Source organism: Corvus hawaiiensis, chromosome Z (genome assembly GCF_020740725.1).
Source record: "Corvus hawaiiensis isolate bCorHaw1 chromosome Z, bCorHaw1.pri.cur, whole genome shotgun sequence".
Lineage (NCBI taxonomy): Eukaryota > Metazoa > Chordata > Aves > Passeriformes > Corvidae > Corvus > Corvus hawaiiensis.
Genome location: NC_063255.1, coordinates 38,656,507 through 38,670,944, shown reverse-complemented (window position 1 = coordinate 38,670,944; position 14,438 = coordinate 38,656,507). Strand labels below are relative to the sequence as shown.

At 40.6% G+C, this 14,438-nt stretch overlaps 1 protein-coding gene across 14 annotated transcripts in view; it reads left to right on the top strand.

Moving 5' to 3' along the window:
• Window positions 1-14,438, top strand: part of LOC125320202 (aminopeptidase O (putative)) — a 228,594-nt gene that overhangs the window by 184,852 nt on the left and 29,304 nt on the right. For 6 of the 14 annotated variants that reach the window (XM_048292277.1, XM_048292285.1, XM_048292284.1 and 3 more), the window contains 2 exons: window positions 1,561-1,705; window positions 4,571-5,375. In XM_048292277.1, coding sequence (XP_048148234.1) covers window positions 1,561-1,701 — 141 coding nt within the window. In that variant the 3' untranslated portion in view covers window positions 1,702-1,705; window positions 4,571-5,375. Of the gene's footprint in view, window positions 1-1,560; window positions 1,706-4,333; window positions 5,376-14,438 lie in introns of those variants that run through there. The other 8 variants (XR_007201046.1, XR_007201048.1, XR_007201045.1 and 5 more) reach the window with 3 other exon arrangements.

Here is a 14,438-nt window from a genome sequence, read left to right as displayed (position 1 = left end):
TTCGGGAAATCCTTGAGCTGATAAAACCATACAGAATTGCATTATGTTTGGAATAGATACGCCAAATAAAGACATTTTCTGCAGTGTAGGGAAATAATTTTTGCAACTTTTTAATGTAATCTTAATTTAATTTACTTCAGCAGTGCATACAGTTAATGGCACAACCAGCTTTTGGTGTGATTACCACTTAAATCGGAGCAGTTGCAGGTCCTTACTGATCATGTAACATGGCTTTTTTTAAAGTCTGGGAAAAAAATGCAAATGGACTATTTAAATCCTTTGAAGTTTTACAAAACACCAGTGTGTTCACTGCATGTTAATGTTTAGGCCTGGGGGAGAATTTTTAAGGCTGGGTAGAGAAGGTAATTCCTATAGGAACAAAATTTCAACATTTAAAAAATTCTCAATGAGAGCAACTGGAGCCCAGCTCCAAGGCCATTTGTGTGGCTGCCAGACCTGGTGCAGCTGCAAACCTTGGAAATCTGAGGTTTTTGTTCTCTTGGTGTCAGAGAGCATGCTTAGGGAATTGGCAAGGAGTCTGGCAGGTGTCTGCCACTCTGAGACTTTTTCCTTTTACTTCAGTCTTTGTTAAACTTTAAATTTCCCTTCTGGCTGAAGGTTTTTTTTTAAGGATTACCAGCCAATGCTAGAAATTGTGAGGAATAGCATTAAAAGTTGTATTTTCTCAATGCTATCCAAAATTTTCCACTCCTTCAAGTGTCCAAACAATAACTATAAAAGTCAGCATGCTAAGCTGCTAATATTTTGTCACAAGCGTAATCCTATTTTGGCAAGTGTGGTTTAACATTTACTGAATTCCTGTAATTAGCTGAAAAAAACCATATCAGCAGAAAAAAAAAGTCTCCAATAAGGTTCCTGTTAAGTTAGCCAGTGCTTTGTTGGCAGTGGTCAAAGGGGCCCAGATCTCCCCACAGGAGCCTCATTACCTTTTTTTATAGCTGCTATGTCCAGAATAAGTAGTTAGGAAAGGCCTGCCTTTGCACCCAACCAGAATTTATGCATGTTAAGCTGTATCTCAGATGTAAAGGGGAGTCAAACACAGACGTGACCATATTCAGTTGATGTTCAGTTACAGAATTGCCAAATCGGAATTTTAGAGTGGTCTGCTTCAGTCTTTGTTCATGGATGTGTGACAATTGGAAAGAAAATGTGTACCCTGTTGAAGGAGGGAGAAGCTTTTTTCTTAAGGGACATTTGGAAAAAATTCAGGTAGTGGGTAAAGGAAAACTTGAAAACTTGCAAGGAAAGTGAGGAATGATTTTCTTGTCATGACATCACACAGGTTTCTTATATTAATAATCTGTTCTTACATAGTCAACACAGCATACAGACAACCATCCTTAGGCTAAAGAGAGACAGAGAAAATTAGTTCTGGAAGGGGAGAATAAGCATTAGAGAGTAAATGGTATTTTATGTGTTTTGGATTGTCTGTTTTGTTTCATTTTTAGTTTAAATGAGTACTAGTAGGTCAATGGCAAAAACCCAGATAACTAGTCATTACTGGTGGTAGGATGTTTGTGTGTTATGTTCCTCTTTCAGGCTATGGGTGTGTATCTCTATGGTGAATTAATGGTGAATGAAGATGCAAAACAACAAGAACTTGCACGGAAATGCTTTGCTGCAGCACAAGAACATATGGATGCATCCTCAGCCAAAGTGGTGGCAGAGATGTTATTCTGAAAAGGTGATCTTTCATTTTAATCCTAACACCCTGATTTTGCTTCATATAGAAAGAATATGCAGAGCTCACTAAACGTGGTAAACTTTGGCACACCATACAGCTTGTGGCTAGTTGGGCTGAGAAATAACTCTTGTTACATATCTTGTTGGCTTGTATTTTTTCTTTTTTTTAAGCCCAGCTGCAAGAGCAGTGATTACATACATGTAGGCATAGCTGGAGAACGTGGAGAATGGCTTTGTTGTAATGGACTGTACAAGAGACAACTGTAAGTCCAAATGGCCACAGAAGGCCAGGCTCTGCCTACAGTTGTTTCCCATTCTGTATTCTTCACTCTGCTTACAAAAATTTCAATTGTGCAAGGAGCATTTCTGTTTAATAGAGCTGCATGTTTACTTGACAGGCAGCACAGTCTTTGAAAAGAGTCTGATCCCACAGTGGAAATATGAAACTGTGGACTTGGAAGCAAATATGAATCATGTGAGAACAACCTGATAATGCAAATGTTTTTGTGTTAAGGGTATTGAGGTTCTGAAGTTTGATTGTGAGGCAAGAAAAGTAGCTAGCTTGTTTATGAAATTAAAGGAGAGAAATCACCAGACAAGAACCGAAACTGCAAAAATATTTATGGAATAAAGATTGCTAGAGGCTATAAATTTGCAAAGATACTTTCCACTTCTCAGCCTGAACAGTTGGAGGTAGCCTTACAGTGTCTGCATATGCATGTTTAACACATAACCCATTAAGGTTGGTATGAAAGTTTCTTCCAGTACAGCATACCTCAGATTTTTGGTTAATCATATAACTCATCCAACAGACTGATTGCCTTGGTTGTTCACATAACTTTACAGTTGATTTGTGGTATCAAAATTCAGGCTCTAATTTAGCAGAAACGTTGTCTAATTGGTACCAAGCAAAAATCTTAATTTTCTTCTGTTCTAGCAGTATTTGACAGTGAGTTCCATTTGATTTTGTAGTATTTGCTATGTTTGTATGAAATACAGCCAATGACAGATATTATGAAAGCAAGTTTGTTTATGAACAGCCATGTTGTTCTTCTGTATAGACAAGAACTGTGCCTGCCAAGAAAACTTTTTGGGAAAGGTGGATCAGACTGTAGAGTGCCAGGATATCAGTTGCGGGGTAGGAGACACCTTTTAAAACAGTTAGGGCTAAAGAGACTCTTGTGTACTCCCAATTATCAAGGACTCACAGAAATTTGAGTTATGTTCAACAGTTCTTAATCTGGCAGGTATCTTCAAGTGTCTGAAGGCCAGAAACAATAAAATCAAAATTTCTATAAGTTTCTGATGGTAAGTACCTAGCACAGGAAAATTACATGGTATGAAGGTGTTAGCATTAGTCTAGAATTACCCCTTTGACTTTACAGACAGAAGTGCATGGTGAGCTATAACATAAAATCTAAAAATACTGAGTACAGTACTCTGTGTGACTGCACAGCTTTCTTCTAATGTTGCGGCTGTTTGGGTTCCTGGCATGATGATTTGTGACTTAAGATTAAAATCACATTGCCAGGGATTACCACACAGCCATGACCGCAGCTGCTAGCATGAAACTCACCATTAACGGTCTGATGGGTGCACAGCGTGGAATCCTCTCCATCTATCAAACAAACAAACAAAAAATATGAAAAAAAAAAAAAGAAAGTTAAAAAAAAAGAAAGAAACAAACCCCCAAACCCTCCAAAAAAAGAGGAAAGCAGCAGAGCATCGTGGAAGAACCTCCTCCGAAAGCTATCTCTGCCGAGACGGAGACCTCTCTGGCAAGGTGCAGAGCTTAGCCGATTGGTGAACAGTGATTGTTTTCCTCTTTGTTCACAGTGGCTAAGTTCTGCACCTGAAGAGAAGGGAGAGGAGACTCTGTGCAGGGTAGAGAGCGTTTGCTGGCTGAGATACCTTGCTGCTGAAGGGGCAGATTTGCAATGAATGCATGTGTCCGAGGTTCAGTGTATGGAGGATAAGAGGCAGAGGCAACCTGGAGAGGACCAAAGACTTTTAGTTTTAGTTGAGAATAAACAGTGCTCCTTAAGTTCTCAGTCTGACTGCAAATGTGAGGCATTGCCTACAGTAATTTGGTTACCATGCTTTCCTAAAGGTCAGAGGAAATAATGTTTGTTACTTTAACCTGAAATTGTCAATAAAGCTTTTGTTTTATAGTCTTCTCTTTAATGGATGCTGTCATAATCTCTCTGCAGTTTTAGCTTAGCACTGTGTGTCGTTTGCAGGAAATGGTGGCAGCTCCAGTCGGAAACAACTTACAGCTGCTGCTGTTGTTCCAGGCTGTTGATGGACCCGTCCTCCGGTGCCTACTGAGCTGATATCAGTTCTGATTTTACACACTGGCTCAGTTCAGCAGGAACAGGAGTCGAGCCCTAGAGCAAAAAAAAAGATGTACCTTTCCTAAGAGCCTTTGAGAAATGTTGTTGCTGTTTTCTCTCAAAAAATGAATCAGTGCACATTATGATGTCCTTATGGTAGACACTAAATGGCCTAAGGTGGAAAAACTACCTCAGTACTGTTTAAGAGGACTGTTGGCTAAGGATGAGAAGGTATGTGGGTATGTAGCACATCACACAGTATTGCTCTGGTAACGTGCCTCCAACATTATTTTCAGGGTAACCTGCTAATAACCGAGAGAATGTGCTTCCACCATGGATCCTCCCTGTCTTCTCCAGACCTTGTTGTGGTAGCTCTAGGAAGCTAAAGACATCATTGTTAACTCTGTAACTACAGTTACACTCTACTGGTAACCTAAAAAATAACTCAATTTGGAAATCTGGGGCAATGAAGAATGCACAGAAATTCCTGCATTGTAACAGAGTAATAACTTTAAATGCTGTTTCTGTTGCAGGAAAGATCACAGACAACTCTTTTAATAGATCTTCTACTAAACCCCGATGGTACTAGGATTTCATTGACCCAGGACATCAAAGGAAGGATTATGTGACTGCTAAAACAATCAGCTGACAGAAATATTTACCTTTCTGTATTTCTAGAGGCTCACTGTAACTGAGAACGCATGCACACAAAACAAACTACACACACACGTTACTCTGGCTTTAGGTAATTCTTTGATACAAGAAGTTTGGGGTTTATCCTTGCTCTTTGGTAATACAATCATTCTGGTTTGCAGATGCCAAAGATTCTTGATTTGAACAGTTTTATTAATTTGGGCATTCTGAAAATTGATGAAACGGTATTGTGTACTTAAAATTTTGCTTGTAACTTCTATGTCATGTTAAAAAAACCTCAATATAAAATCAGCAGGGGCTGGGGTGGGGCTCATGAGATTAGATAGAAGCAGAAATAAACTATGGAAAGTTACCTGCCGTGATCCTGGTGATGGGATGGGACTTAAGAAAAAACAAAGATCAGTATGCTCTCTCTGTCATGTTTGGGTTAAATTTTACCAGAATGTCAGACCTCCCATTTTATGAAAGTGTCTTTCATACCTTTGTGATGCTTCTTTTGCACAGTGATATGTCAACTGTATTTTTTCTTTCCTGATGAGTGAATCTCTACATTTCTAGAAGACATCTTAATTGTTCCTTTCAGAGAGTACAAATTTAAAACACAAAAATCTGTGAATTTATTTCCCTTGTACTCTATTGTTTTATATCAAATCCTCTTGTAAAAATAAATTTTTTTCCCAAGTACATATAGTCTTTCTATTGCACAGTGGTTCAACATTAATTTACAAACTTGGGAAAAAGAATTACTCCATTTCTGCTTTTGCAGCAGGAGAAAAGTACCTGAAAGTTGTTACTTGATAGATGTTAACGAGAAAAAATAAAGGTGGTATTTTTTTTTTAAAGTTCTTATGCTCGGAATATAAAGTAAAAGCCTGCCTATACACTCTCTTCAGTACAAAGAGTACAGTTCCTTTTCACCCCACCACATTTTCTGACCTCTCCCTTTCCAGGCACACAGTGTCAAAACCTGAATTAAGGGACACTCAGCAACTTCTTTCAAATGCAGCAAGAGTTAGGAAATTGTCCAGGAGCACACTGAGACACCACAATGACTTCTAATGTAGTGACACTCACAGACATAGTTATTACAGGATCCCATTCATAACAGAGTTATGCTTCATTTCACAGGTTTTTCTACAACGGCCAGGAGCTTGCTCTTTGCCTTTTTCATTGTGTAAGGAAAAAAATGCAGAGCTGGATAAGACTCTTGCACAAAACATGCAGAAATTAAAGACATTGTAAGCCTCTTCATAGCCAGTACTGTTAAAACTACAGGACAAGTAAGATACTCCACACTTTCTAAAATATTGCCAAATTTTTCTTCTTTCAAAACAATCTACTTGCCTTTTTTTTTTAATATTGAGCACAGCAGTAGCTTACTTTGTTTGCTCTCACAGTCTGCTTCAGCAGTATTAACTTGAGTGTTTCCCCTCACTACAACTTCATGATCCATCATGCATGGTAGCAACTGAGAAAAGAAACAGAAAATGAGATACAAACACCAAAAACCCTAAAAAATGGCAAAAAGGTGGCAGTTGCTGGCCCTTCATCAGGCCTTATAGGGCATTTTGGTGCTAATCCAAGCACTGGGATATGGAGTGAGGCTCCAGATTAAGAAGAAAGCTAAAGGTGGCATTGAACAGTTACCATAACTCATCAGAGAGCATAGGAGACTCATGTATGTATTGTATAGTAGGGTCATTAACATGCTATAAACATTACCCTTAGTTTAAAATCCTTCTGAATCATGTAAAAAGCATTGGAAGTGAACTATATAATTATTTACATAATCACAAATTAAGCTGAGTTAGAAGGGATGCACAAAAATCATTTAATTCAACCCCTGGTCCTGCACAGCACCAGCCCCAGGAGTCACACCATGTGCCCGAGGGCATTGTTCAAACACTTCTTGAACTCTGTCAGGCTGATGCTGTGACCACTTCCCTGGGGAGCCTGTTCCAGTGCCCAACCACCCTCTGGGTGAAAAATTCTTTCCTAGTATCCAACCTAAACCTTGCTAACACAGCTTCAGGCCATTCCCTCAGGTCCTGTAATGGGCACCACAGAGATCAGTGTCTGCCCCTCCTCTTCCCCCCACAAGGAAGCTGCAGACTGCAATGAGGTCTGTCCTCAGTCTCCTCCAGGCTGAACAGATCAAGTGACTTCAGCTGCTCCTCACACAGCTTCCCCTCAAGGCCCTTCACCACCTTTGCTGACAGTCTCTAATGGCTTAATGACTATTTTATATTGTGGCCCCCAAAACTGCCCCCAGCCCTCGAGGTGAGGCTGCCCCAGTGCAGAGCAGAGTGGGACAATCCCCTCCCTTGCCCGGCTGTCGATGCTGTTGCCTGATGCACCCCAGGACAGGGTTGGCCCTCCTGGCTGCCAGGGCACTGCTGACTCATGTTCAGCTCGCCAGGACCCCCAGGTCCCTTTCCATGGCACTGCTTGCCAGCATCTCATTCCCAGTCTGTCCACACATCCAGGGTTGCCCCATCCCGTGTGCAGAATCTGGCACTTTCCCTTGTTGAACTTACATGGTTGGTGATTGCCCCCCCCCTGATTTGTTGAGGTCTCTCTGCAGGTCCTCTCTGCCTTCAAGGGAGCCAACAGCTCCTCCCAGTTTTGTATCATCTGCAAACTGGCTCAGTATCCCTTCCAGTCCTGTGTCCAAGTCATTTGTGAAGATGTCAAAGAGCAGAGGGTGGAGGATGGGGCCCTGTGGAACTCCAGCAGTGACAGGTCCCCAGTCTGATGTCACCCCATTCACTGTAACCCTTTGTGCCTGACCTGTGAGCCAGTTGCTCACCCATCCCATGATGGGGTTATCCAGCTGTGGGCTGGACATTAGGTCCAGGAGGATCCTGTGAGAGACAGTATCAAAAACTTTACAGGCTTCCCTTCATCAGCTGGGTTACCTTGTCAGAAAAGGAAACCAGCTTTGATAAGCAGGACTTTCCTCTCATGAAGCCATGCTGGCTGTGACCGATGACTGTGTTTCAGCTGTTTTTCAGTACCCCCAAAATAATCTACATAACTTTACCAGGCACTGGAGTGAGACTGACAAGCCTGTAGTTTTCAGTGTTATCCTTCTTGCCCTTCTTGAAAATCAGGGCATTGTTTGCCAGCTTCCAGTCAGCTGGGACCTCTGGATTCCCAAGACCGCTCAAAAGAGACATTTGTGATGCCATCAGGCAGTTTGTTGAGGATTCTTGGATGAATCCTATCAGGCCCCATAGATTTGTAGGGATCCAGCTGGAGTAGTAGATCCTGCTCATGTAAGTTTTTAATAGGCCCTATCAAAAGCCTAACAGAAGAAAACACAACAAACCACCAATGTTATTGCTCATTTTATTCATGATTCTCTCTCAAGGTGGGTGTTTCTATATTGAGTTCGTGAGAGAAGGAAGTTGTAGAATCTAATTGTAATAAATTAAACAACAAAAAAATCAATTTCCAAACTTAGTGTAACTAAATCATCACAGGAAGCCATGTCTTTTCAAATGATACCTCCATCGAGGAGATGGACGCAATGATCCTTGTGGGTAGCTTCCAATTCAGTGTATTCTATGACTATATGTGGCTATGACAAGAGGCATCTATATAGGTATGCCTTTGCCTTCTGGTTTCATTCTACTTCTTTTTCATGGGCAGCCCCCTCTGAATAAAATACAGCATTTTGTAGGGTTTTTTTCCCCTCCCATCTGTAATTTCCAAACACAGTGGCAGTTTTACACTGAATAGCATTAGAAAGCCCAGTGCTGGGCTATCTCCCGCTTACTTCATCAGGCCAGCATCTGGTTAGGATCTCAAGTGATTCTTTTCTGGATGTAGCTTTTAACCCTGAAAATTCATCTCAGATGAAAAATTAAAACTGTATCCATACAGTCAGGCAAGGCCTTGTGCCACTTACTGGGCCGTGTCTTCAGAGTAAAGGCAGGCCTTAACAAGGGGGTGGCCTGGCGAGTCCCTTGGCCCCTCAGTGGGGATGCATTCATCCCTTGTCATACACCTTCTGTTGCTAGTACAGAGTAAAACACACCATTTTGCTGACAGCTGTTTTTTGTCTGCAGCGTTGCTGGGAGGTGTTTGCAGCTGCTCAGTCTGCACAGTTTTGTACCTGTACTTTTCTCCTTTAGGAGGGAATCAGCTGTACCCTATTGTCAATGCCTTGCACATAACAGGAAAGGAAGAAGGTCTGGAAAGAAAGCAGCAGAAATGCAGCCTGAGCAAGTGGGCAGCTTGAGGAAACAAGTAGGCATAAGGAGCCTAAGGATTCTGACATATAAAAAGCACTATGGAAAAGGGTATTACCAAAACAAATCAAAAAAGTTCTATGGAGCATTAAAATGTATCATGCAGAGTATTGCAGACAGCCAGTTCACCTCCACTGCTGATCAAAGTCTTCAGAACTGGTATTTGTACTGCAGAAAATTTTAGGTGTTAGTTTGCAGGCTCCTCTGCATACAGTGGTAGGTGGGAGACAACCATGGTGCTTTTGTAAAAATGAACACACAGCTGAGTTACCACATGCCAAAGGCAATCTGTTAGTTTGGGGTTGATTCTTTCCATGCAGAAACTGGACTCTAAATCTGGAAAACCCACACCTTCCAGCCCCCCCTACTGCAGGCAAGTGCCAGCTGGCCCCTGTGTGTGCTGCAGCAGGTCTCACTTTCACTGCACATATTTAAGAGTAAGGAGTAGTATATGAATTGTCTAAGGCCACTCAAATTTTTACCTGTAACTTAATGGTATTTTACTTGGAAAAAAAGCACTCACATAATAATGTACTTCTAAGGTAAGAGAAACATTTGAAATAAGCCCACATCCTGCACAAAACCATACTCTTAATTCACTGAAAACCGTAATTCACAACACTAATTCTTAATAACTAAAAAAAAAAATACATCTTGTGGTCTTTTAAAGCTATAAAATACCTACCTTTGTGATGCAGTTCCCAGTATTCATGTTTTATGTCTTCTCTAACAGTCAAAGATTTCAACAGACATCTAAGTGCATTTCTCTTCTTGGCCTCAGTCTCTGATCCCCAGAATAGTCAGAAGAAAAAAAAATTGCAAGAAAGGACAAGAAGCAACCAAATAGAGGAGCCTGACTCATCTAGAATTTCACCTTAAGTATACTGAGTTTAGGCACATATACAAAATATGGAGTGAACGTACATGCTGAAACAGCTATGTGCCCTTGTTTCTGTGGGCAAAATATACTGGAAAAATTATTTTAAAATCTTACCCTGCTGCCAGGTTGACATTTCATGTCGGTCAAATATGCCAGTACTTAAAGAAACTGAGTCTCCTTAGGAGACTAACCGCATTTTTCATTTTGCTGTGAATTAATCTAAGTACGTATTTTCTGCACAAAATTAAGGTCCTGATTCCTGCTGCTTATAGCTTCTTTCCAGAAAAACAACAGGCATTTGCTCTTACCTGAGAGCATGTAGAAATTGCAGTTTTGTAAATATTTGCTTTTGCATGATAATTTACACATGAGAAAGCAGAACTTAATTTTCAGCTGACACGACTTTGTATTAGCACAGCAGCCCAACAGTAATGCCCACAGTACAACCTGCAAAACTCTGGTTTTGCTCATTGCACCACTGCAGAGATGATGGCTCCGCTGTCTTCTCATGTGCCCCTGAGCAGCAGCTGCACATTGCTGTACCCTTTAGTTAATGTAGTTCACTTCAGTCATCTCTGGAAATTGCCTATTTCTGACTAAATCCAGGCTTCTCCTCTGGGCTTGTTGGGACCAGTGTCTCAGCACTGGAGCTCCCTGCTGAAATTCACTCTCAGACATTTTAGTCATGGGCCAGTGGTGGCTGCTTTGCCACTGGCATCACCCCCAGACATCTTGATTGGATCTAAACCGGCTAGTTTGAGAAGCTGGTGCTTGGCATCATAATGTATTTCCACTTCATCTTTAATCCTGAAAGGACAGTGCTCATCATCTGCCACACAGAAAAAACATTTTGTTGTTGTTATTTCACAGTAACTTTGTCCCACAGTTGTTTTATATTTGGTGGTGTTATTTGCTCTACAGCTGTATCCCCTTACAGTCAACTCTTGCAAGTACAATAGAACTAAAACTTAAAATGTCTTAGCAACCATCTTACTCCAGTCTGCATCTGTCCCTTGGTGTGCCTGAAACTCACCTATTTAACTGCCAAGCATGGCCAATTAAAATTTCATTCTGATTTATTCAGTTTTACATCTGAAAAATTCTTCACTTTTTTTGTTCCTTAACGTAGGGAACACTGCCCTCCTCCCTCATTCCACCTTTCATGTGCCCCTGCAGCCAACATTTCCCTACATGCAGGGTCCATGTCCCTACAGCCATCTTTGTTTCCATCAGTAACATGGCAGTATTACCCTCCAAAACTGACATTAAGATTTTGTAATTGCCATCACTTGTGCTGAAACTGCATATCATGCCCTGTTTTCATTATGCTCTCCTGTTGCTTTTGACTATATATGAAAGCTTTTCAGTAAGTTCCCAGTTTTAGCTGAGGGAAAACATTGTTCCTGTTTGCTTGAATATAAAAAAAATGCAATTACATGACATAAATGCTGAACTTTTTTTCTTCTTGTCATGGTTTAACCCCAGCCAGAAGCCAATCCCCACATAGCTACTTGCTCACTCCCCTACCAGCAGGGTCAGGGCGAGAACTGGAAGGGTAAAAGCCAGAGAACTCATGGGCTGAGATAAAGACACCTTAATAGGGAAAGTAAAAGCCATAAACACAAGCAAAGCAAAACAAGGAATTAATTCACTGCTTCCCATGGGCAGGCAGGTGTTCAGCCAGCTCCAGAACAGCAGGGCCCCATCATGTGTAATGGTGACTTGGGAAGACAAATGCCATCACTCCAAATGTTCCCCTTTCCTTCTTCATTTCCCCACTTTATATCCTGAGCATAGTGTCACATGGTCTGGAATATCCCTTTGGTCAGCTGGGGTCACCTGTCCTGGCTGTGTCTTCTTCCAGCCTCCCCTGCACCCCAACTTTCTCCCCAGTATGTCAGTACGAATAGCAGCGAAGGCCTTGGCTCTGTGCAAGCCCTGCTCAGCAATAATAAGAACATCTCTGTATTATCAACCCGTGTTCAACACAAATCCAAAACACAGTCCCCCCTACCAGTCACTGTGAAGGAAATTAACTCCACCCCAGCCCAAACCAGCACACTTCTTTACACAGATGAAGAGTCAGATAAATAATCACTTATATACAAAAACAGGAAAGCCCACCTACTGATATTTAACCGTTTCTGCACACACCTTCTCCCCAGCACTTGCCTCTCCTTTCTTCATTCAAATCACAGGAATGTAAATTTCTTACTTGATAGCTGGAAGGATGGAACAGGAATTAGAAAGCATCCAGACTAAGAAAATAGAAAGACCAGTCTTATTTATTTCTTAAGCTAGCTGATTGGTTTTTATCAGTATGAAGTAATGCCAGCATCAGCTGAAGAGTAGATGTGGTGCTGAGAAAAGATCTGCATCACAGAATGGAGATCAATGCTAAAAGTTGGTGTAGCACTGTCCTTTTGCATCAAGAGCATTCAGCATCAAACCCACAGGTTTATAACATATAAAACCCAAAAATTATTCCCCTCTTTGTCCTGAAATACAGCTAATTAAAGACTGTGTCTTCTGGTTATGTTTTAGAGGTGGTGAGGACCCAGTGCAATCAGGAAGTCCTCCTTCTAAATGGCTCTTCCTCCTTCTTACTCTCTGAATGTCTGAAAAATCAAGAGCTAAACTGCATTTCAGATTCACAAAAGAAAACAGAATGATAGGAAAATTATGAAAATGGCACCACACCGGGATGTCACATGGCACTTCTTTTTATACTTTCTTTAAATGCATGTGGATTACCAGACTCTATGATGCATTTTGAAGAACTGTCCCAAAGCAGAGTTACCATTTAAGTGGTGTACCAACTGGGCTGTTCAAATCCATGATTTTTGAAGCAGAGGGGAGACAGCATTGATACCAAACTCTGTTCTTCTCTTCTTTCATTCTTCTATGAGAAGGTTGCCAAATCTGAAGAAATCAGGGCAGGGAACAGTTGACTTATTGCTATGTGGTTAGACACAAGTACGTGCGTGAAGGATCTCAGCAGAAAAACAGATATTCAGCCCATATGTGATTTCACATGCAAATTCTTAAACTTCATTCTATGATGTTTATATAGGTTTAGGGTATTCCATTTTAGAACTAAAAACAACAAAAATAAAGAGAGACTGGATCTACCATTTGTAAATTCATCTTGGATCCTGGCCAGAAAGGGAGGAAAAAAAAAAAAAAGGCAATGCTTCTGCCTAAAGAGGAGGCGCATCTGAGAGCTTGCTCTGCCAATACAATGAGCAGGAGGAGAACTCGTGAAATCAAGATCAGAAAAGCTATGATGAAAAACAGTCAACAGCTGTCATCTGAAGATTTTAAATCCCAATGAAATTATCTTTCCAAAACAGATGTTACTGCTTAATTCAAGGTTTGGGCTTGACATTTGCTCAGTATCCACTCATGGCCTAGGTCAAGCCAGTCAGAGAAAGCAACTACAGCAATTCAGTCAGGCCTGGAAAGTGTGCTGTGCAGCGGATTGCTCAGCACTGGCCATTTGTACTTCAGCAAAGAAGCAAATATACAAGAAAAGAAAGCTGAAACGTAATAGTGGGTTTTGCAATGCATTTGAAGAAATTTACAGGTCTATGGAAAAAATGCTAGTACTTTTGTTGTGTTTTCAGAAAAGATGCTATTGGTCCTGCCTACTAGAAACTCACAAAATGCCTGAATTCACAGACACATATCACCGATTTCCATCTTATAAATTAATCCTGTGTCATATTTCAAGGCCTCTCCCCTCGTCCATGGAATCTGATACTGGCTTTTCCCTCTCTATTCGCAGACATCTGAAACTGATATGGAAGTGCAGCACAGTCATGAGATTAAAAGCACTTAAACACTTACTGCTAGTCTCTACAGGGAACAATAGTACAGATGGGAAATTTGTATCTCTAGCTATCATTACAAGTTAGTTGGAAATAAAAAAGCCAAAGTCCAACTTTCAGAAAACTTATACATAGTAGAAGTTATGGCATCATTAGTCAAAACAAACAGAAGCTGCTTTCTCGTATGTGAAATATTACAAAAACTTTGAACAGTAGCTGGCAAATGACATATTGCATGCACCTGTTTTGGAAGCCTCAAAATAAACTCAGAAGCTAAGAAATAAAATGTTAAGGAGTGAATGAACTGTACATACAGGCTAACTGGCACATACACGTGAGAATTCTCAACAGTGTAATTCACAATGTTTAGTCAAGAGTATGTAAAAATGTAATTACTTTGAGATGGCATTATGCATCTGCAGAAGTTCATGGGCCTAACAGGTATTTTTATTGAAAAGGATAGAAGAGAGGGTCATTGTTTCTAAGGGTCTACTTTTTTATTAAATGAGTCTATCATCTGACATAAGTTATGAAAGATGCTTTTAAGGCAATTAAGAGATGTGAAGTTAGTTAAATATACAAACCTATTAAAGACAGTATTGCTGGACTTTTTTCTGCTTCTTGTTGATATGCAGGTTAATGGAATGTCATGTATGGAATTGTTACTTCTTAATTCTATCAGTATTGTATATAAAAATCACAGCTAAATTTCTACAGCTGAGTTTCAGACATGTTGGGTTTTATCTTCTTTGTCACTCCCTCCCTTCACACACATGCAAGA